The 23,034-nt window shown below is 46.0% G+C and overlaps 1 protein-coding gene and 1 long non-coding RNA gene across 2 annotated transcripts in view; both read left to right on the forward strand.

The window, feature by feature from the left end:
* The first annotated feature begins 4,216 nt into the window (after window positions 1-4,216).
* LOC116554480 lies at window positions 4,217-11,636 on the forward strand. The gene is made up of 3 exons (XR_004270210.1): window positions 4,217-4,303; window positions 4,823-5,382; window positions 11,099-11,636. It is a non-coding gene; the product is annotated as an uncharacterized LOC116554480 (long non-coding RNA).
* A 1,256-nt stretch (window positions 11,637-12,892) lies between these two features.
* SYT13 (synaptotagmin 13) overlaps window positions 12,893-23,034 on the forward strand; it is a 47,147-nt gene continuing 37,005 nt past the window's right edge. Inside the window, exon 1 of the mRNA XM_032283517.1 lies at window positions 12,893-13,215. Coding sequence (XP_032139408.1) covers window positions 13,033-13,215 — 183 coding nt within the window. The 5' untranslated portion in view covers window positions 12,893-13,032. The remainder of the gene's footprint in view (window positions 13,216-23,034) is intronic.

Here is a 23,034-nt window from a genome sequence, read left to right on the forward strand (position 1 = left end):
GATTCTCCCAGGTTCAAGCAATTCTCCTATCTCAGCCTCCTTAGTAGCTGGGAATACAGGCTCTCACCACCATGCCCTGCTGATTTTTGTATTTTTAGCAGAAACAGGGTTTCACCATGTTGGTCAGGCTGTCTCAAACTCCTGACCTCAGGTGATCCACCTGTCTCGGCCTCCCAAAGCACTGGGATTATGGCGTGAACCACTATGCCTGGCCAATATTTATACTTTTTAAGAATACTGAAATATCTTTTATAGCATTATTGCCAGAGAAATGCCTGTCAGAATTGCAGGTTTCTCTTTGACGTTTATTTTCACAGGACATAGCAATAATCTCTAAAGTCTTAGAAATTTTACAAGACCCTTTTATTCAAATTATTTTTCTGCAGATAGATTTATATCAACAGGAAACAGAATAAACTGGGAAGAGGTACATAAATATTGACACATTTTGGTAAATGATTGCTCTATTCATTGTCTCAAAACTTAGTGGTTTACAACAATAATGTATAATTATCTCATGATTTTGAGGATTGACTGGGCTCATGCAGGCAATTTTCATTTGGAGTCTCTCAGACAGTGTATTCAGATAGCGGCTGGGGTTGGTGTCATCCGAAGGCTAGAGTGCGCTGTATGTACCAGATAGCTCATTCATAAGTCAGTTAGTGTGAGTTGTTGGCTAGAAGTTCAGCTGAGGCTGTCAACTGAAGCTTCTATACATGACCCCACCACATACTTGCCCTTCTCAGAATGCAGAAGCTGAGTTTTGAGTTCCTACAATCAACAAAGTGAAAAGACAACCCACAGAATGGGAGAAGTTATTTGCAAACTACCCATCTGACAAGGGGTTAATAACCAGAATATATGGAGAACTCAAACAACTCTGTAGGGGGTAGGGGAAGGAATAATCTGATCAAGTAATGGGCAAAAGATTTGAATAGACATTTTAGACATTTTTTCAAAAGAAGGCATACAAAGGGCATGCAGGCATATGAAAAGGCACTCAACATCACTGATCATCAGAGAAATGCAAATCAAAACTACAATGGGATATCATCTCACCTCGGTTACGATGGCTTATATCCAAAAGACAGGCAATAACAAATGCTGGCAAGGATGTAGAGAAAAGGGAACACTTGTACATTGTTGCTAGGAATGTAAATTCGTACAATCACTATGGGGAACAGTTTGGAGTTTTCTCAAAAAACTAAAAATGGAGCTACCATATGATCCAGCAATTCTGCTGGGTATATACCCAAAAGAAAGGGAATGAGCGTATGGAAGAGGTACCTGCATTCCTATATTTGTTGCAGCACTCTTTATAGTACTAAGATTGGGAAGCAACCTAAGGATACATCAATAGATGAATGGGTAAAGAAAATGTGGTACATATACATACTGGAATACTATTCAGCCATAAAAAAGAATGAGATCTTGTCATTGACAACAACATGGTTGAAACTGGAGATCGTTGCGGTTAAGTGAAATAAGCCAGGCACAGAAAGACAAACATGGCATGTTTTCACTTATTTGTGGAATCTAAAAATGAAAACAATTGAACTCATGGAGATAGAAAATAGAAGGAGGGTTACCAGAGGCTGGGAAGGGTAGTGGAGGTCTGAGGAGGAGATGGGGATGGAAATGGTACATAAAAAGTAGGAAGAATGAATAAGACCTACTATTTGATAGCACAATAGGGTGACTATAGTGAATAATAATTGTACATTTTAAATAATTTGCAGAACACAATTGGATTGCTTGTAACGCAAAGGATAAATGCTTGAGGGAATGGATGCCCCATTCTCCATGATGTGCTTATTTCACATTGCAAGCTTGTATTATATCAAAACATCTTATTTACTCCATAAATATATACACCTAACATGTACCCACAAAAAATAAAAATAAGTATTTAAAGAAAGAAGCTGAGGCCCGGCGCAGTGGCTCACACCTCTAATCCCAGCACTTTGGGAAGCCAAGGTGGGTAGATCACGAGGTCAGCAGTTTAAGACAGCTTGGCCAAGATGGTGAAACCCCATCTCTACTAAAAATTACCAAAATATTAGCCGGGTGCGGTGGCATGCACCTGTAATCCCAGCCTCTAGGGAGACTGAGGCAGGAGAATTGCTTGAATCCAGGAGGTGGAGGTTGTAGTGAGCTGAGAGAAAAAAAAAAAAAAAAAAAGAAAGAAATGAGTCCTGAGAGTGAACACCCAGAGTGAAGCTGCCAAAGGCGCCAGGCAGGCAGAAGCTGAGAGGCTTCCTACGAACTAGTTTAGAAAGTTTCAAAACGTCACTTCTACCACACCCTGTTGGCCAAGCAAATCACCAAGGCCAGCTCACATTGAGGGAAATTGGACTCTACCTCTCAGTGTAAGGGGAGTGAAAGAATTTATTGATGGTCATCCCTGAAAACAGTCAGTCACAACCCACATGTGTCTGCCTTGCTCAGAAACTAAGATGGATGTTCTCACAAATGATCTCAGTTTTATGCTGCATCTAATCAGACTGTTTGCAAAAATAAAATTGAAAAGACCATACTCTCACTATACCTGCCAAAGAGAGGGAATTCTGCCTTTGTTCATTCCTGAGACACTTATGTTAATTATGAGCACTTGAAAGTTTGAGGCTAAGATTTGACATGTAGTTAGTGTCATAAGCAATAAGTAAATAACTCAGTTTTATGACAGAACTGGAGCAAAGGATGAAGGCTCAGATTTTATTAACCTTCAACACTAGGCTCGTGAGTGGTCCCCAAATCAGCCTCTTGAGGTGGGGCCCAGAAATCAGCATTTTGCATATATCAGGTAATTTGTATTTGTGGTGTTGAATCTCCTCCTAATTAGAACTACTTCCAGTCCTGTTGATTGACATAAAGTGTAATGATGATATGGATGGCAATAAACATCTTGTTGTTTATCTAGCACTTAAGTACTTTTCAAAGTACTTTTCACTGATTTGATTCTGTTTTCACAATAATTTCCCAACTCCCTCTGGCATCTTTGTTCCACGACATCACATTGGCCCTGGCTTTGCCTATAGATTTCCTCCAATTCACCAATTTGATTTTGACTCTGAGATTTCTTCTCCAATATGCTATTAAGTCTCTTTCAAAAGTCTCCCAAATTCCTCCTGCTTCATCTGGAAGCCCACCCTGATTTGAGTGGGGTGAAAGGAGCTCACTTTCCCCTTGAGCCCTTCACTAACCAACTAAGAAATAAGCCCATGAATGGCTTGGGAAGCAGCAGAGGACCTGAAGCGAACCCTAGACAGAGAGTCAGGAGGTCTGGGAGCCAGCCCAGCAATCTCCTCTCTTGACCTTGGTGTTCCTATCTGTAAAACGAGGCTGCGGATCACCACTGGTGGTCTCACAGCACTTTGGGGGTGGCTCTGACTATCCCTAGGGATGGATGGTGTGTAGAGTGGGGAGGAGGGCTTGGGGATGCAGTGATCCCAGGGGATTCTTCTCCCCACCTTCTTTCCACCACAGCAGCTTGTCTTTTATTCTGAATTCCCACATAAAACTATGGCAGAATTTTCAGATAACAATGACAAGCGCTTCTCCTGAGCCACAGGACCTCAAATTTCAAATACCAATGAAAAGTGCTTCTCCTGGACCATAGGACCTCGAGGTTTCCTTTCAGTCCTAACCCTTCAAAATAGTGGTAATCGTTTCCAGCAGTCCAGTGCCAACCACATGCCAGGCACTGGGTGAAGCACGTCATGCTCACTGTATCACTTCATTCTCTCCATTTAATGGATGGCAAAACTGAGCCTCACCAAGATAAAGTGCGTTGTTAGAGGCCACACAGCTGGTTCCCTTGTGGAACTCGAATTCACTGCCGGGTAGACTGGTCCCGCTTAACCATGACACAGTGAGACATTCCAGCCTGCCTGCCACTAGCACAGGCTATGACATAGGCCACAGTGGCCAGGAGTTCTGGCCAGGCTCTTCCCATTTCAGCTCTGGAGCAGTTCACACAGTGCTTGGGGGTTCTAGACTCTCCCTTTGGCCCTCCCCACAAGGTGTGGGGAGAAGGGAAGAGGTGGAGTGAGCCTGCAAAGGGGCTGTGCGTGAAGGTGCCGTGAAGCCTCAGGGCTTGGGTTAAGGTCCACAAGGCAGGGCTTTGGGTCGGGGATAGGGCTCCTGTCTGTCCACTTGACATATGTATTGAAGTGCTGTGATGTGCCAGGTACAGCTCTAGGGCTGGAGATACATCGCTGGACAACTCAGGCCCTACACCTGCCTTCCTAGGGCCTCTATTCCAGAAGAGGAACTCAGACCATCAGCAAGAGAAATTAGACAGGTAAGGGGAATTGGATGGAATATTAAATCATGACAAGTGCCAGGGGCTTGAAAAAGTCAGGTGACAGGGAACAGGAAGTGATGGGACAATGGGTGGAGAGCTGGTAATTTTAGATAAAGGGCAGAGAAGGCCTCATAGGGAGAGGTAAAGGTCTGGGAGTCGGCTGGGCATGGTGGCTCACACCTGTAACCCCAGCAATTTGGGAGGCCAAGGCTTGTGAATCACTTGAGGTCAGAAGTTCAAGATCAACCTGGCCAATATGTTGAAACCCTGCCTACTAAAAATACAAAATTAGCAGGGAGTGGTGGCGGGCCTCTTTTATCCCAGCTACTTGAGAGGTTGAGGCAGGTTTGCTTGAACCAGGAAGGCAGAGGTTGCAGTGAGCCGAGATTACGCCACTGCACTCACTCCAGCCTGGGCAATACAGCGAGATTCCATCTCAAAAAAACAAAAACAACAAAAAAAACCGTCCAGGAGTGAAACTCTGGGAGAAGGTTCATTTTCCTTCACATCCTCTAGGTGGCAGCATCTTCCAATTCGTGGGTCAGTGCCGGTGGTTCCTCTTCCCCACCATAGAGGAGTGTTCCTGCTCAGTCCATCTTAAAATGCGTTTAAAATGGGGGAAACCTAGAAACAAAATATACAGAATTTGAGGAATGTGAGTATTGTTATATTTTTTGACTTAGGCATGGATAAAAATATGAGTTCACATTGTAAAAATCCACCATGCTATGCTTATGACCTTTGCACTTTTCATCTGTAGGTTATACTTCTATAAGTTCAAAATGACACACACTTTAAATGTTGTATTTTAATCTAAATTATAGTTTGCACTAGTTTTCTCACATTTTGATGATTAGACTCTGTGTCAAAATTTTTTAAATTTCTAAATACATTAGTACAGACAAAATGCTCAGAGCCTGATGTGTAGGAAGCACTTAATAAATGTTAGCACTGTTACCTCATGTGCATACTCATGATGTTTCATTTACAATTTCCAGTCCTGCATTCTCTGCAGTAGAGGAAGAACTGGGAGACACTTTCCTGGCAATCTGATGGCAGAATCCTTCTAGCATTTTGTGAGTTGTCCCAGCCTTTTACAGATAACTTGCTCATACCTATTTTAACGGCAGTTCTAAAAGCAACTTACCCTAATGGGTCTTTGCAAAGCACCCACCTTAGTTCTTATAGAACTAACTTTCCTTTATGCTTCTATGTTATTAGTTGACATATCAGTTAATTAAAGTATATAAATCAATAATGAGATCAACTGGCATAAAAAGATTCTGAGACAAGCACAACTAACTCAAGTGAGTATACAACTCTGCTGGAGGAGGGAAAAGAGCAATGAGAGGACAGGCCGTGAGCGTCAGGCAGCAGGTTCTCCAGAAGGAGTGGATAGCTTGGGCCAATCTGGAAAGCTGGTTGAATGGAGGTTGGTTCAGAGAACTAACACTGTACCCTTCTTAAGAGTTGGAGTCTATAGGATCGATTCTTGTACAATTGTTAATGAGCTGGTGTATCTATCAGGCATTGCTGGAAGTGCTTGATAGCATGGCCTTTGGGAACCAGGATTCATCATCCAAGCCACCTGTTGTGCAGCTTCCATGTGCCAGGCCCTATGCTAGGTACCTTACAAGAATTAGCATTATGTATTTTCACAGCAGTCCTGTCAAGGAGACTGTCATCTCCCTGTTTGTATCAGTTCTTAACACATAACACTAAAATTTAGTGGCTTAAAATGACTTGTAATTTTAATTTAGCTCATTATTCTGTGGGTTGGCTCTTTGGCTGGGCTCAGCAGGGTGGTTTTTCTAGTTTTATCTGGGTTCAGTCATGAGCTCTGCTTCTGGGAATTGGCTTGTTGTGTGTTGGAGTCATGGGAATAACTAGCTCACTTAATGTCTTGTCCTCCTGCAAGATAGGTTGGGCTTCTTCACATGGTAGCTGGGCAGGATTCTATGTTGCAGAATGGAAACTTCCAGGATCTCTCGAGACCTAGGCTTAGAATTTGGCACAATGTAACTTCCGCTACAGTCAATTAGCCAAAACAAATCACAAGTCCAGCTCAGATTAAGAAGTAGATCAATAGACTCAACCTCTTTGCAAAGTCACATTGCAAAAGGGTATGGACACAGGAAAGGGAATAATCGCAACCACATTTCTAAATCACGTGTCACTCACTTTCTGCAAATACAGAAATGAAAGTTCAAGCAGTTTAAGCTAATTCGTCCATCTAGGGACTTGCAGCTAATAAGCAATAGAGCTAGAATAACACATACCTGTGGGACTTCAATGCCTACTATTTTCACTAAGCCAAGCTGCATTATTAAGAAATTAGAGGGCCGGAAACAAATGAGATCATTTGAATTTTAAAATTAAAATTATTTGAGAATCCTCTGTGATTCACACAGCACTATGCTTCAGGTCATCCTCACAACATTCCTATAAAGTAGAGATGATTGCCCCTATTTTGCCAATAAGAAAACGAAGGCTCCAAAATATCAAGGTTACTTGCCAATGGATCACACAGCTTAGTGCACACACAGACAAAGGATTTGAACCCATTTCTACCCATTTCTTCTTATTTCAAGGCCACTCTTCTTCTTTTTTTTTTCTTTGTTGTTGAGTCACCCAGGCTGGAATGCTGTGATGCGATCTCAGCCCACTGCAATCTCCGCCTCCCGGGTTTAAGCTATTCTCCTGCCTCAGCCTCCCAGGTAGCTGGGATTACAGGTGCCCACCACCATGCCCAACTAATGTTTTTGCATTTTTAGTACAGACGGGGTTTCACTATGTTGGCCAGGCTGGTCTTGAACTCCTGACCTTGTGATTCACCTCCCTCAGCCTCCCAAAGTGCTGGGATTACAGGCATGAGCCACTGTGCCCAGCCAAATGCACTTTTCCACTCTTCTTTCAACCACACTAGCGACTCTTAACCTGGGGTTCAAGGCATCATATGATTTTTGAACAATTTAGAGTTTCATATGGAATTACATATATGTTACATTCAGACATTTTTCTGGAAAAGGAAATTGCTTTTATTATATTCACATGAACCCCACAAGGTTAAGCAACTCAATTCTGAAAAAAATGCTAACCTTCCTTCCAATATGGCAGGCGAAATTCTCCAGACGAAGTCTTGTAATTGTTGTACATTCCAGAAGCCTAGAACCAACTGGAACCTTTAGATTAGCTTCAGAATAAACGGAAGGGAATCAAGGAGCCATGCTCATGAGCACTAGAACGTGTGACTTCATCTTGTGCTGAGATGGAATCAGGATTTGAAGGAATCCTGCATTGTTGAAAAGGCCCTGCCAGGGCAGCTGATGACCTAATGGTTAATACAGTAACACTGCAATTTGCTCCAACACCAGAAGAGTTTCCTACCATTCAAAGACTTGAATTTCTGGATCAGGGCCCCCCAGACCCAATCCCTTTCTCCCCTTTCTTCTTTGTTCCTTAAGACTCAGCCAGAATTGCTCAGGGTCAGCAACAGGAGTCCTGGGAGTGGGCCTCACCCCTGGGCCTGGACTGAGCTGCACTGCTTACTCTCCTCACTGTCAGTATCTCAGCTCTCCTGGGCTCTGCAAGAGCCTGTGGTGGGGCCCAGAATCTCCACTCCTTATCCCAGGCAACTTCCCCTTGCACATCTCACCTTTGGCGAGGGACGTGGGCTTGGGGAACACCCAGTCAGCCATGGTCTAGCTTGGAGAACCTGTAAAGTCATCAAATGAGAGAGCTAGCAGCACAGGGCTGAAAACTGGGGGCCAGAGAGGAAAAGTGACTGCTTCCCTACACCATACCTGCCCTCTCCTTGTGCCATCAACAATTTCAGCCTGCCATGGACTCCCCATTCCTGAAGGGAAGCATGGTGTCTCTCCCTTGGTGCCTGCTATGGCTTCCTCTTTTCCTCTTTAGTCCAGTAACCACTTTGTTCCTCCCCAATCCCTCTCAGCAATTTTTTTTTTTTTTGAGACATGGTTACCTCATGTTACCCAGGGTAGACTTGAACTCCTGGACTCAAGCAATCTGCCCTCCTCAGCCTCCCAGAGTGCTGGGATTATGGACATGAACCACTGTACCTGGCCAGGAATCTTTAAAAAATGCAATTCTGATTACATCCTGCTCCTCTGCCTAAAAACATGCAATGGCTTTACGATGGCCTCCAAGCCCTGTTGTCTGGCCCCTGCTTCTTTCTTTAGGCTCATTCACTCTCCTGGTTGTGTGCTGAAACTGGCTCCTCCAAGCTCACAAGAGCCAATGGGAAATTCAGGAATTTGTTGGTAGCTGGAAATTGATCACAGTGGGGATATTTTATACTAGAAAAATCAACAAATGCTAAAAATCCTATTTTTTTTTTCTGGAGAGCCTGTTGGTCAGGCCACCGCCGCTCCATCCCCACTGTGCTGTTCCCTCACAGGGCTGCTGACACACTCTCTCCTCTTTCTTTGCTGAGTTAACTCTATTCTTTGACACCTCAGCTCAATTCTTACTTCTTCCAGGAAACTTCTGTGATATATCTGAATAAGTCCTTTTCTTCTTAGCCTGTATGACATTTGTAATTTTACATGTGTGAGGAATGATGAGCATCCGTCTTCCCCATGGGAATGTAAACTCTCCATGGCAAGAGAATCATGCCGGGTTTCACTCACTCTCTTTGCTCTATCACCTGGCACAACACCTGATAATGGAAACTCAACATCTGCTGAGTGAGTGAATGAATTAGAAAAATATGCACTAGACAAGGTTCTGGCTTCTGTGGCAGGACTACTTTTGATCCTGCGTCTCCACATTCTCCTCTGCATTTTCCAGCCTCTCTTGCTGTTATGTTTGTCTTGTTACCAAATTCTGACCAGTGGAATGGGGATGCTCTGTGTCCCCCATTTCCAGCTGTGTCCTCTAGAATGCCACAAGTATCCTTCTCTTCCCTGCATGGCTGGAAGTGAAGGAGTCACAAGACAGAAGCAAACCAGATTCCCGAGTCACCAGTTGGAGAAGAGCTGCCCAAATGAGTCATCTGACTCTCCTTGAATTGAGAAAGGAGGGAGACTTATACTTTTATTGAGTTCATCTCTGAGGTTTTGAGTTGTTATTGCAGCAGAATCAGGTTTACCCTGACCTAAAACACCATCCTGGTTGTCATTAACTCCTACCCTTTGGGCGGGTCACAATGTCTCTGAACCTCGGTTTCCTTATTGATAAAATAAAAGGATTCTCCAGGTGATAACTGAAATCCTTGCAATGTTAAAATACAGTTATTCTTCTGATATATTTCCCTGCATAGCACCATGTGCAGACACCACAGATGCTTGCTAAATAAGAGAACCTCCTATTTCTGAAATCCTTTTCTCCAGATGAAAGCATTTTAGTACCTTAGAAGTTCAGAGTGATTACTCAGAATATTTAAACATCTAACATGCACAACATTGATCAAAATAACAAGGGGGACATTTCATCAAGAGGCTGGGGAACCTTCAAAGATCCATCCCTCAGCCTCGTAGATGCTTCCTAACCATCTTGCTCTGTCTGCCCTTAGAAATGTGGCCTCAGCACTTTCAATTATTTGCAGGTCTCAGCCTCTAACTGTCTTAACTGATCTGCTCAGCTGACTCTGTCAACCGCCTTTCCCAATAGGCATACTCTCATTTTTCAAAGGAAACTAGCGATGCCTTTTTTCAGTGGGTTATCATTAAAGGCCACTATCTGCATCTCAGTAGCCAAGAAGCAAACGTCGCATCTTTGATGAGATGTCTGAGGGTGGCTGGTTGGGTAGCAAAGGTAGCTCAGAGTCCTGACGGCTCAGCTGGGCTTCAGATCCCCTGGGGTCTATTCCTCGCTCTGCCATAGGTTTACTGTGTGTGAAAGAGGCAAAGGCAAGCTTTTCTTCTTGGGCTGGGGTCCCTCTTCCTGTTATAAATGCAGGCCACTGCAGCTGCTGTCAGCTCAGTAACCATAGTAACAATGGACCACGTGACAGGTGTCTGATCCCCATCAGACATCTTCTGATATTAAGTGTTCTTCATCCTTCCCCTTTAACCCCACCTCAAATCCCGTTATGAGTAGTGGCACTGAGGGTCTCCCAGAGCAGCTGTTTGAGCATGGGAGACTTGGAGCTGCCACCATTAAGTAAACCTCTATTTCCCCAAAACATTTTGCATTGCCAGGCCCCAGAGCCAAGAAAACCTCCCAGGGCAGCTCTTGTGTGAGAGATTGCTAAGGCTGTCACCAGGGACTACAGCGATTCAGCTCCAGTTTGCAACAAATGGGGCTCAGCAGGAAAATGTGCCTTCATACAGCAGGCACACAATACATACTTGTGGAAAAGTCAGCTTACTAAAATGGAGCTCATATCACAAATGGGATTCCTTCAGATCATTGGAAATTCTACATGAGATGATCATGTGAATTATTCCACAGTTATGAGTGCCTGCTATATGCACCCATGGGTGATGACATGGAGGCTCTGAAGATGTTAGCTTGCTGAAGGAATCCCAAGTCCATGCGGTGGCCAAGGCTCAGGGGCACATTGAGGAGTCTGGAGGGCTTCACAGGGACCATATCACAAAGGGATTTGGATAAAGGTTGAGTCTTTTGTGTTTATCCTTGGAGATCCTTTGAGAGCTGTTACTCATGTGAATGACATGATCAGCTTTGTATTTTCGACACTCCCTTTTGGTGCCTCTGAAGGAAAGAGCTAGTGAGAGACTATTGTTTTGACCAAATAATTAGTGTTCTAGAATTTCTGAATCCAGGCCTTAAGATAACTGACAGCTTCTGCTTCCTTCCTCCTAGAATCTAGCCACTGTGCTGTGAGCAGTTCCAGCATCATGGAGAGGTGACATAGAGGAGAACAAAAATGCACGAGCTGACAGCCCCATTGTGATCCCATTGGCAGCCAGCACCTACTGCTCGCACATGAGTGCCTCATTGCGCCATCTTGGACTTTCCAGGATAGCTGAACCCCCAGATGACTACAGTCCCAGAAGACAACATGTTGAGCAGGAAAACCACCCAACTGAGCCCAGCCAACCCACAAAATCTTGACAAGTGACAAAATAACTGATCTAAGCCAGTAAATCATGGGCGGGTTTTTTATGCAAGTGTAGATAGCTGAAAAGCCGGAGGGCAGGTCGGATCCCAGGTGGTGGTTTGAGCTGTAGCTCAGAAGAAAAGGTCTGGCTGGAGAGGCCATAGGTTTAGGAGACTTCGGCTTCATAGAAATGTGAAGTCTCCATCGTGGATGAAATCACCTACACCCCTTTTCACACATGCCCAGCGCACCTAGAGCACAGCTGACCCACAGCAAATGTTTGCTGAATTAAATTCAACACTCCACATAATGAAAAATACTAAAAAGTCACTGTTTTCTTGAGCTAAGACAGTCCTCCTCATGCCAGGAATTCTGATTTCCCCTTGCTCGAAGCATACTTTTTTTCTTTTTCTTTCCCATTTATTTATTTTATTGCATTTTAGGTTTTGGGGTACATGTGAAGAACAAGCAAGATTGTTGCGTAGGTACACACGTGGCAGTGTGATTTGCTGCCTTCCTCCCCATCACCTACATCTGGCATCTCTCCCCTTGCTCTCTCTCCCCAGCTCCCCACCCCCCACCGTCCCTCGCCTATTTCCCCCCAACTGACCCCAGTGTGTAGTGCTCCCCTCCCTGTGTCCATGTGTCTAAGCATAGTTTTATGCTCACCCTCTCTGAATCAAATGTGTACTCCTAGCTGCTGTGTTTGATCTTTATCCTCCTGAGACAAATCCTTTTGAGTGTGGACTTGGAATCTGCAAACATGAGCTTGGGTTCAGAGAGATGATTTTTCTACCTGTGCACCTCTCTTCTGAGCCTCAGCTCCCTCATCTATATATAAAGATAAGAATACCTGCTGATTAATTAGGTAACAAAGGTGAACTCTTGGGTAACCCTCAGGGGATGTGGCTGTGCTGTTCACCTTCAGCGGGGATGCGGTTGTGCTGTTCACCTTCAGCAGGGGATGCGGCTGTGCTGTTCACCTTCAGCAGGGGATGCGGGTGTGCTGTTCGCCTTCAGCAGGGATGCGGTTGTGCTGTTCACCTTCAGCGGGGATGCGGCTGTGCTGTTCACCTTCAGCAGGACACAGGTGCAGCTTCAACCCAAACACCCCATGGGTTCCCTCTACCCGTGGCCTGTGCCTCCTCCCTGTAAGAAACATCTCCCAGGTTGGGGAGCTGGGAAATCTCCAGCTTTGTGTTTGAAAAGCTCTCAAAGGACTCAATTTGACAGCCACCTTGGCCAGCCACTGGGGGAAAATGAGGGTGAGCAAGAGGCTAGTGGTCTGGGAAAGTGACTCCTAGAGTCGAAAACCAGGTTGGAGCCCAGGCTTGTCCTCTAACACAGCGTGACATCCGCAAGCTGTAGCACTTCCTGGGCCGAATTGTTCCCTTTGTACACAAAGCATTAAGGCCGGCCTGAAACAACCCCAAGGCTCCTTCCACCTGGAAGGCTCCAGCTCCCGGTGGGGTGGGGGTCCGGTCACGTGTTGGCGGGGAGAGGGGTGCCGGTTGACGCGGCTCCGGGTGCAGCCTCCTCTGACGTCCTCGCAGCCGTCCTCCCTCCCTCCGTCCCCGCCCCTCTGGCGGCGGGAGAGCTGCTGGCTCGTCCTGATCCTGGGAGCTGCCTGTAGGCGGGCCCGGCCCCGGGAAGGTGCGCGGCGGCGGCACCCAGCCCCGCGCTGGGAGCGGGCACCATGGTGCTGTCGGTGCCAGTGATCGCGCTGGGCGCCACGCTGGGCACGGCCACCAGCATCCTCGCGCTGTGCGGGGTCACCTGCCTGTGTCGGCACATGCACCCCAAGAAGGGGCTGCTGCCGCGGGACCAGGACCCAGACCCTGAGAAGGCGAAGCCTGGCGTGCTCCGGTCGGCACAACAGGTGAGCGTGGGGCGGCGCGCGGGCCCTCCCGGGGCGAGGGGCGAGGCGGGGTCGCCGGGCAGCTGCAGAGGGGGAAATGGGGTGGGAGGCGGGCGCGGATCTTTGCACGACAAAGCTTAGAGGGGAGAGGGGACAGCAGAGGCGCTGGAGGACAGGCCAAGGAGTCAAAAAGGTAGGGCGATGGGAGAAGCTGGGGGATGGGGGAGACGTGGAGGAGAATTAGGGAGGGGGGTTCTTGTGGGGACTGAGAGAAGAATGGGGGCCAACAGAGAGCTAAAGGGAGGGGATAGGAAAGGGGACTTGGATAAGAATTAGGGCTGGGATCGGTAAGAGGGGAGGGAGGTTGGGAGGGCAATCACCAGGGTTATAGAAGGCGCTGAGAGGAACTAGAGAATGAGGAGCTTGCAGAATTGGGAAGAGGACTGGGGACTGTGAGAGGGAGGAGGGTGGTGATTGTGGAGCCAGGGTCGGGCAAGCTCTGCCAGAGATGAGAAGAGAGAATGCCTGGAAAGCCAGAGGGGAGGTGGCTACTGTCCTGCAGGAGCTGGGGAGCTGGGGGTCTGGAGAGGGGAATCCCAGAGGAGCCTGAAGGGTTCTCCCCCACCCCCCAGCAGCTCTGAGCTCCAGCCGGTCAGAGGGGGTTGCTATGGCCTCCCCCAAGATGTCTCTGCAGATATCCCTGGAGACAGGAGAGCTTTTATCCCGTCATTTGTTGACCGCCAGAGCCCCTTTGTGCAGGAAACAGGCGTGTTCCCATTGTAAAGAGCAGCAGAAGGGGTCTGGGGAAGCGGTTTGGAAGGATTTCCCTGCATAGGCTGTGACCTCCAGGATGCATTTCTGCAGCGTGCAGAATGTTCTCTAGAGAACCAAGAGGCAGAGTCTTGCTAGAGTGATTTGAGGAAGGCTGGCCCTGGGGCTGGGGCATGACTTGAAGGCTCTCCTAAAGGCCCTCTAGATCCCTTACAGACCACGTCGTTCCAGGAGTGACACTAAAATGCTGTGGCTCCATCTTCCTTTTTCCAATCAATAATTCAAAAGCTCAGAGGACGCAGTTGTGTGTGGCCCATGTCAGTCACTGTACAGGGAGAGTGAGAGGAAATGGCTGCTGTCCTTGAGGGAGGCACTTATAGTCCAGGAACAGTGACATTGACACTGGCTAAACAGGAACAGGCTGCACAGCAGGATGTGGGACTGGGATGATCTGGAAATGGGAATAGTGGACTCTCCACTGGCCAGAGATTGGAGGCCCTTCTCCAGAAGTTGGGGCCGGCCACCTCTAAACCTTCTCTGCTGTCCAACATACTTGAGGAGCAGCCACTCTCCTGCCTTTCAGTGATGTCTCTCCAGGCACCGTCCCCTCCCCTTCCCAGAGAGAACCACTGGGAAAGTAGTTGATGTAAATGACCTCTAGGGTCTCTTCCAACTCTTTGTCTTATTGATGACCAGTAGTCCACAGAATGGCTGATCATCTGTTAAAGACAAACCAGATTGTGTCTCTTCCCTGCTTCAAATCCTCCACAACTTCTCACTGAGCTTGGAAGAGGTCACAGCAAACCATGACGTAGCACACACTGTGTGCCAGGCGCACTGTTCAGAGTGCTTTACACTAATTGGTGCATTTCATGACCCAGTGAGGGAGCCATAGAATGATCCTAACTTAAAGATGAGGAAACTGAGGCTCAGAGAAGGTAAGCAACTAGCCTGCAGCTGCGCAGCTAGAGAAGTTGTAGAGCCAGACTCTGGCTGAGCAAGTCTGATTCTGGAGGCCACGCTGTTAGCCACTCCTCTCCATCCCTCACCTTCTTTGACATGGCAGGTGTCTGCCTCTCCAGCCAAGCTCATGTCAGTTTCTTCCTTCATCAGCAGTCTTGGCCTCTCTGGATTTACGATCATTCTTTAAGGACACTGAGCTCTTTCCCGCCCTTTCATTTTTCTCTGGCCTTTCATACAAATAGCTCCTTCTCATCCTTCAGGTCTTTTTCTGTTTAAAGTCTCAGGGAGGATTTTGCCTACTGACACATGAAACAAAACACCCCCTTCCTGTTATCCTATCCCATATTGTTCCTGTCAAATCTTTTTATGGCACTCTTTATACTAGGAAGCAATCTTTCATATTCACTTACTGGTCTAATATTTATTCCCAGCACCTACTCAATGCCTGAAAACTAGTAGGTGTCCAATAAGAAATTGTGGATGAATAAAGTCATCTCAGGGACCATCGGGGGATGGGGGGATTATTGTCTTCAAATGTGGGTGCATGTACTATGTCTTTGTAACCAAGTGCCAGCTCAGTAGGGGCACAATAAATATTTGTTGATGTGTGGTACCTGCCCATCCACATTCCCTTACCTGGTTCCCTCAGTGACAAGGATTTGGGCAAGTTGGGGCTGAATCCATAGGCATGAATCTGTTGAAGCTGAGATCTCACCATGACTTGATTGCCATTGTTCTCAGATTTGTTCAGCCAATGGCCCAGTTGAAGTAAACAGAGAAAAGACAACCAATTGACATTTCAACGAAAGTAAAGAAGGTGGTGTTAGGGGTGGCAGACCGACAGGACGATGATGTATGTGGTACCTGCTGACAAGGAGAGCAAGAGCAGGGAAGCTCTCTGAGGATGTTCCTTAAGGAAAGAAGGTATGAGGGCTGGAGAACAGGGGTCTGGATGACTGTAATCCCAACAGAGGTTCCCAAGGCTTAATAGCCAGAGTCTCTGTAACTCACTATTTGTGGCTGCTGGAAAAATTCTTTGGGTTTGGAGGCCATTCCTAGAAATCTGATTTCTCACCCTGAATGGCTGGATGAAGTTGAAGTTTCTAGTGATTTTGAAAAGAACTCGGAGTTTTCCCAGGGGTTTTGTTTGTTTATTTTTTTTGAGACAGGGTCCGACTCCATTACCCAGGCTGGAGTGCAATGGTGTGATCATGGCTCACTGAAGCCTTGACTTCCTGGGCTCAGGTGATCCTCCCACCTCAGCCACCCAAGTAACTGGGAATACAGGCACATGCCACCATGCCTGGCTAATTTTTTTGTATGTTCTGGGGGGGGGGGGGGGGGTCTCATTGTTGCCTAGACTGGTCTTGAACTCCTGGGCTCAAACAAGTTGCCTGCCTTGGCCTCTCAAACTGTTAGGGTTATAGGCATGAACTACTGAGCTCGGCCCCCAGGTGTTCTTAATCTGGTTACACAAACCTGCCACCAAGGGGTCTGTAGATAACATTTAAAGGTTGTGGTCTTAGATAGGAAAAAACTTACGGCCGGGCGCGGTGGCTCAAGCCTGTAATCCCAGCACTTTGGGAGGCCGAGAAGGGTGGATCACGAGGTCAAGAGATCGAGACCATCCTGGTCAACATGGTGAAACCCCGTCTCTACAAAAAATACAAAAAATTAGCTGGGCATGGTGGTGCATGCCTGTAATCCCAGCTACTCAGGAGGCTGAGGCAGGAGAATTGCCTGAACCCAGGAGTCGGAAGTTGCGGTGAGCTGAGATCGCGCCATTGCACTCCAGCCTGGGTAACATGAGTGAAACTCCGTCTCAAAAAAAAAAAAAAAAAAAAAAAAAAAAAAAAAACTTACATCATTATTTTCACTTACCTCTAACTGAAATAGTATTTTCTGTAAGTAGGAGTAGCAACAGAAACCACAATGTATTATCTATACCTGTGACTTTGTCCCCAAGGGAAGTCACAGATAGCTTGGTAGCACATTACAGCTCTTGCAGATGGTTCACATTAGATTTACGCTCATCTCTCATTCTAAATTATGGTACTTATTAAATCTCCTGCTAGACTCTGTTATTTAATGAATTAATAAAGAAGCAAACATATAGCTACTTCACAATTTGGTTTTATTAGATAGTCCTTTGTAGCCCTGAGTCTTTTATTTTCTGCTTTTTCCAACAATTCAGAGGAAGTGTCCCTAGGCAGCCCTCGGCCATTTATTACCTCTCACGCCTCCAGCTGGCTTCAAGTTACAGTTCTTTGCTTTACTGAAATCCACACTCTGGACCCTTTATCCTGCCTTCTTAGACAGTGCCTCGCTCTCACTCTTGTGCAGTCCTTCCAGGCACGCAAGGAATTCGGTCTTACTATGCCACCCACTCCTGGCCTGACCGGTCACCTGGGACCTCTCTGTCATCAGCCTAGCTCTAGAAGCTTGATCATGAGGCAGTGACCTGGCAGCTTGAGCAAGGAGACAGAGCAGGGGGGCAAAGCGAGCATGATGGTTTCTCCTTCACCGTTACTTCTGAATCTACTAGTGAGCAACGGCCAGACCCGTGAGTTCCTGCCTCTGAATTTCCTCATCATGCTTGTCCACACAGGCTGCCACTCAGCCCACTTCTGGGTCCTTTCGTAGGAAGTCCTCCTTTGCCCAACCTAAAGAACTTGGGAGCGAGCTGGGAGAACCGCTCTTTTCCCTCACCCTACGCCTCAGTCCTATACCCCTACCACTTGGCAGCCACCCGTGCCCTGTTTTCAGAAAACCTTCCTTTGCGTGGCCTAGTTTTCTCCCCACATGGCACTTACCTTGCTGTGCACTTAAGTGAATATTTTCAAATGCCAGAGAGGTCCCCTGGGTGACCCCAGTGCTATTTCTTTGAAGCTAACACGTGGCCAAAGGCTTTATTGAAATTACTTGGCCCTCAGCAGGAGTTGCCACACATTTTTTTAAGACAGAGTCTCGCTCTGTTGCCCAGGCTGGAGGGCAGTGGCATGATCTCAGCTCATTGCAACCTCCGCCTCCTAGGCTAAGGTGATTCTCCTGCTTCAGCATCCTGAGTAGCTGGGATTATAGGCATGTGCCATGATGCCTGGCTAATTTTTCGTATTTTTAGTAGAGGTGGGATTTTGCCATGTTGGCTAGGCTGGTCTAAAATTCCTGAGCTTATGTGATCTGCCCATCTTGGCCTCCCAAAGTGCTGGGGTTATAAGTGTGAGCCACTGCTTCTGGTCCCCAGGCCTGTTCCATCCACACCCTCAGCTTCCCACTGTCATGTGTAACCAAACACCACAATCCCATCCTCTTTCCAGCAGAGTCAGGATCACTAAAGTGGCTTTCAATGGAACCTTAGTAGATTAGCTCTAGAGTTTTACAAAATTATATAAATAAGTGCTGAATTTCTCTTCCCTCCCTCCCTTCCTTCCTTCCTTCTTTTTTTGAGAGAGTCTTGCTCTGTCATTCAGAATGGAGCACAGTGGCGGGACCTCAGCTCACTGCAACCTCTCCCTCCTGTGTTCAAGCAATTCATTTGCCTCAGCCTCCCAAGTAGCTGGGATTACAGGTGCCCACCACCATGCCTGGCTAATTTTTTGTGTTTTTAGTAGAGATGGGGTTTCTCCATGTTGGCCAGGCTAGCCTTGAACTCCTGACCTCAGGTAATCCACCCGCCTCGGCCTCCCAAAGTGCTGAGATTACAGGCGTGAGCCACCACACCTGGCCTGAATTTCTGTCAAACAATATATGTATAGTGGAGTCTTCTCAAGATCGGAGAATTTTTCCTTCATTTTCCTTGTATTCTTGACAATGTCTGGTATGATGCTGAACACATGGCAATGTTTTGAATCAAATCATTACCTTGCAACCTAACACTGAATAAAAGAGGGAAGACACAAAGGAGTACATACTGCCTGGGCTCCCCTGACACAGGCTTTGAAACCAGCACAGTTTATTTATGGTGTCACCCTGGGGGAAGGGAAATGACTGCAGCGGGTGGGAGAGCTTCTGGGCTTTTGTTCGTGCTTTGCCTCCTGACGTGGGTGCTGGTTACAGAGGTGTGTTTACTTTGTGAAGAGGCATCCAGCTCTTCATTTATGATTTATGTACTTTTCTGTATGCAGTTATACGTCAGGAAGGTTTTTTTTTTTTAAATCTCTCCCCAGCTCCCCACCCCACACCGTCCCTTTCCTATTTCCCCCCAACGGACCCCAGTGTGTAGTGCTCCCCTCCCTGTGTCCATGTGTTCTCATTGTTCAACACCCGCCTATGAGTGAGAACATGCGGTGTTTGATCTTCTGCTCTTCTGTCATAGAGTGAATCGGCAACCAACAGAATGGGAAAAAATTTTTGCAGTTTACCCATCTGACAAAGGGCTGATATCCAGAATTTACAAAGAACTAAAACAGATTTACAAGAAAAAAACTAACAAGCCCATTCAAAAGTGGGCAAAGGATATGAACAGACACTTTACAAAAGAAGACATACATGAGGCCAACAAACATATGAAAAAATGCTCATCATCACTGGTCATCAGAGAAATGCAAGTCAGTAAGGTTTTTATTAAAAAGTGTCATATTGTGACATATTTGTGAACACTAATTGAGTACCAGCCCAGTATTTTTATTAAGAGGAGGACTTCAGGGCTATATTCAAGAGATGTGAGCCTCCTTTTTCTTTCTTTTCTTTCTTTTTTTTTTTTTTAACTGCTTCCTCAGCCCTGTTTGCTTTCTGCTGTTTCTCCCGTGGCCATCTCTTTTGTGCTACATAAAGGATTCCCCCTTGGGATTGGGACTTTAAGACCATCACTGTGACCCTATTAGTCCTTCCACCTCTTCTCCTCTTCCTTAGTCCTCTAAAGCAACACCTTCTCTGATCGGTGTTAATTCATACTTGTGAGAGTGAGGATGGATGGACATATGCTGCATTTCATTAGTTCATTCATTAGAGATTAATGAGCACATGCTAGGCCTTGGGATATGGCAATGGAAAGACAGACATATGCTCTTCTTGATAAATGGGAAGACAGACAATAAAACAAGCAATTGCCATGATGGGGAAGCACAGGGAAACCTGGAAATCCTGGGTGGGAGGTATTATTTCTGCCTTCAGCCTAAAGTAAAACTTTATCCAGTGTGGGCTGGTTATTCTCCTGAGGTCTCCCCTGTACTTTAATGAGCACAGGATGCCCACAAATTGGTAACCCCACTCCTGGAACTGATTCAACTCTGGAAGACTATAAGGTCTGATTTCCATGGATTCTCAGGCTTTTAAAGGACTAATTTTCTAGCTTACCACTAGCTGATCTCCTGACTGGTGAAATCACCCATTCATATAAACCACCACCACAACAACAAAGTATTTCCATAGAGTAATAAATAACAGTGATAGACTAGCTAACATTTATCAAGTTCTTTAAATGTGCCAGTCACTGTTCTTAGCATTTTAACCATACTAAAATGTTTTTTGAGACAGAATCTCGCTTTACCATCCAGGCTAGAGTGCCATGGCATGGTCATGGCTCACTGCTGCCTCGATCTTCTGGGCTCAAGTAATCCTCCCACCTCAGCCTCCCAAGTAGCTGGGAATACAGTCATGTGCCACCATGCCTGGCTAATTTCTTTTAGATTTATTTTTGTTTAGAGAGGGAAGGATGTTGGGGGCTCCACACAGGCTCATTGTCCACATTATTCTGTGTTGCCCAGGCTGGTCTTGCACTCCTGGGCTCAAGTCATCCTCCTGGCTTAGACGCCCAAAGTGCTAGAATTACAGGTGTGATCCACTGTGCCTGGCCATAACCATATTAATTTTAATTATCGCAATAACTCTATGAAATGTGCATAGTTATTATTTTTCATTTTACGGAAGAAATGTGAAACACAGAAAGCTTAAGTAACATATTCAGTGGGAGAGCTGGGAATAAAATTTACAAAATTTGGCTTCAGAGCCCACACTTTTGACTGCTAGGCTGGAGATTAGCAGAAAAAAAGTAGTCAAAATTTTATCTGAGCCATTGTGTTTCCCCAGATATGGCATGAAAGTGTCTATAAATATGCATCTTTGCGGGTCAACTTCAGAAACCTTTCCCAATGCTTTGGATTGCTTTGCTGCCGCCATCACACTTCAGGCATTGGGTGCAGCCCAGGGCCCTCCAGAGAGATTTTACACAGTAAACATGTTTGGGCTGGTTGCTTAGCAACATGGAAGACAGTATGAATTTTTCATCAAGAAATTTGCATATTTCGAGGAGATGAGCACATACCCCCTGGAAATACTAGGTTCTTCAAAGCACTCACATGTGGGCCCCTCAGCCTGTGCCCCTCAGTCTTTTTCCAGTGGCAGGTCTGACCTGTCCCATCTCCCTTCCTTTCCTAGTTCCTTCTTTTGGCACAGTTTGTAGATAATTCAGATATGTGGCTCTTCTGTTCATGGAATTGACGATTCACTTCATGAATTGACTCCAGCAGAAGACGGTGCTGCATCCTTTTCAGATTTTTAGATACTGGCCAAGTTAGGAGGAGGTACCTGGGGCACAGGAAGAGGGATAGAGAGGTTGTTGGATCATGACAAAGGAAACACCTGAAAGACAAACCAGAGGTTGGTTCCAAGTCTTTGCAATTTTGAATAGTGCTGCAATAAACATGTGTGTGCGTGTGTCTGTTTTTATAGTAGAATGATTTTGTAATCCTTTGGGTATATACCCAAAATCACAATGGCTGGCAAGTTTTTAACAAACGTTTGCTGTCTGTATTGAATGCCCATTAAAATGAGTCCAGATGGGCAACCCGTAAAGACATTTCGTCGTTCATAAGTCTCATGACAAAAAATGGAGTGTGCATGCAGCCATCCTGGCTGCCCTCTTCTTCCAGCAAGTTTGCACCTGCTGCTCTGTCCATCAAATATGTTATTATTGTGATCTTTCCCATTCTGTTCCCCCAAGCTTTAGCCCCTCATGAGTCCCACTCTGATTCACCCCGATACCTGGGCCCTGCAAACCCCATCTAATCGAGGCAGTATTTGGTATCTTTCAATATTTCCTTATATATGAATACTCTCAGGCCAGTGCGATAGCTGGAGAAGCTTTGCCCCTCTCCAGAGCCAGTTGCTGCCCACACCATGAACCTTCAGGAGGACTTCAGTAAGTCCCGATTCATTAGATAAAGGGTGCCTTCATTGCCTTATGTGATAGAAAAGTCCTGGGAGATTTTTTACCCAGTGCTTAAGAATGTTACAGTGATATTTGGGGAAGTTGATTGGGGTTTTGGGGTGGACTTGGAATGCATTATAATTTCTCCCATTAAAATAATGGAGTACCAGTGCCTGCTTTCTGAAATTTGCTAATCAGCATGTTTCTAGAAACAGATCAGAGTCAAATAATGAGAGGGAGTTCCATATATGAATATGAATGAAAATAAGAGTAAAGGGGAGAGGGGTCCTGTGAGAATTCTATGAAATTGAGTCAGTCCATCTGGCATAGACCCTAGAGTATTTTGACATATTTCATTGACTCTTCTCCCTGCCCCCACCTCCACTCATTAAGTCTAAGACATACTTTTCCCTCATAGAAAATCAAGCAGGACTTAGCACATAGCAAGGGGAAGTGAGAAGACATGTCGAATGACTGAATACATCGATGAATGGATGGGTAGACAAATGAGGAGGCAGGGATCTGTGGGGCTGCCACCTCTGCTTGTAGCCAAAACAAAATCTGCAGGCTCAGAGAGGCAGGGGAGGGTGCTAAGTTCACTGAAGCATCTCTGTGCTTGCCTTCAGTGGCGTATCAAGAAATCAAGACAAGCAGGGAGTATGTGGCAACTTCACTTTTTACAGATTTCTCTCCCTTCACTTCTCTGTTCATCTGGCTAATGTCAGAGAGAGTTTTAAAAATCTTCAGTTGCAAGGCCAATGAGGTAATACCCAAGGAGACCTTTTATGTGGAAGAGCATTATGAACCACACAGGTTGGATGCGCTGGTAAGAATGGCACGATGAAAAGGCTGTAGGTTTATTGAGGCAGGATTGCAAAGACTCTGCTTTTCAAATAGAATTAAGAAGGATGTTTTGGAAAAGATCGTGTTTGAAGATGAAGATAAGGTTGGGAGAAGCA

This window comes from Sapajus apella, unplaced genomic scaffold (genome assembly GCF_009761245.1).
Source record: "Sapajus apella isolate SASKATOON/1434 unplaced genomic scaffold, GSC_monkey_1.0 scaffold14, whole genome shotgun sequence".
NCBI classification, from domain to species: domain Eukaryota; kingdom Metazoa; phylum Chordata; class Mammalia; order Primates; family Cebidae; genus Sapajus; species Sapajus apella.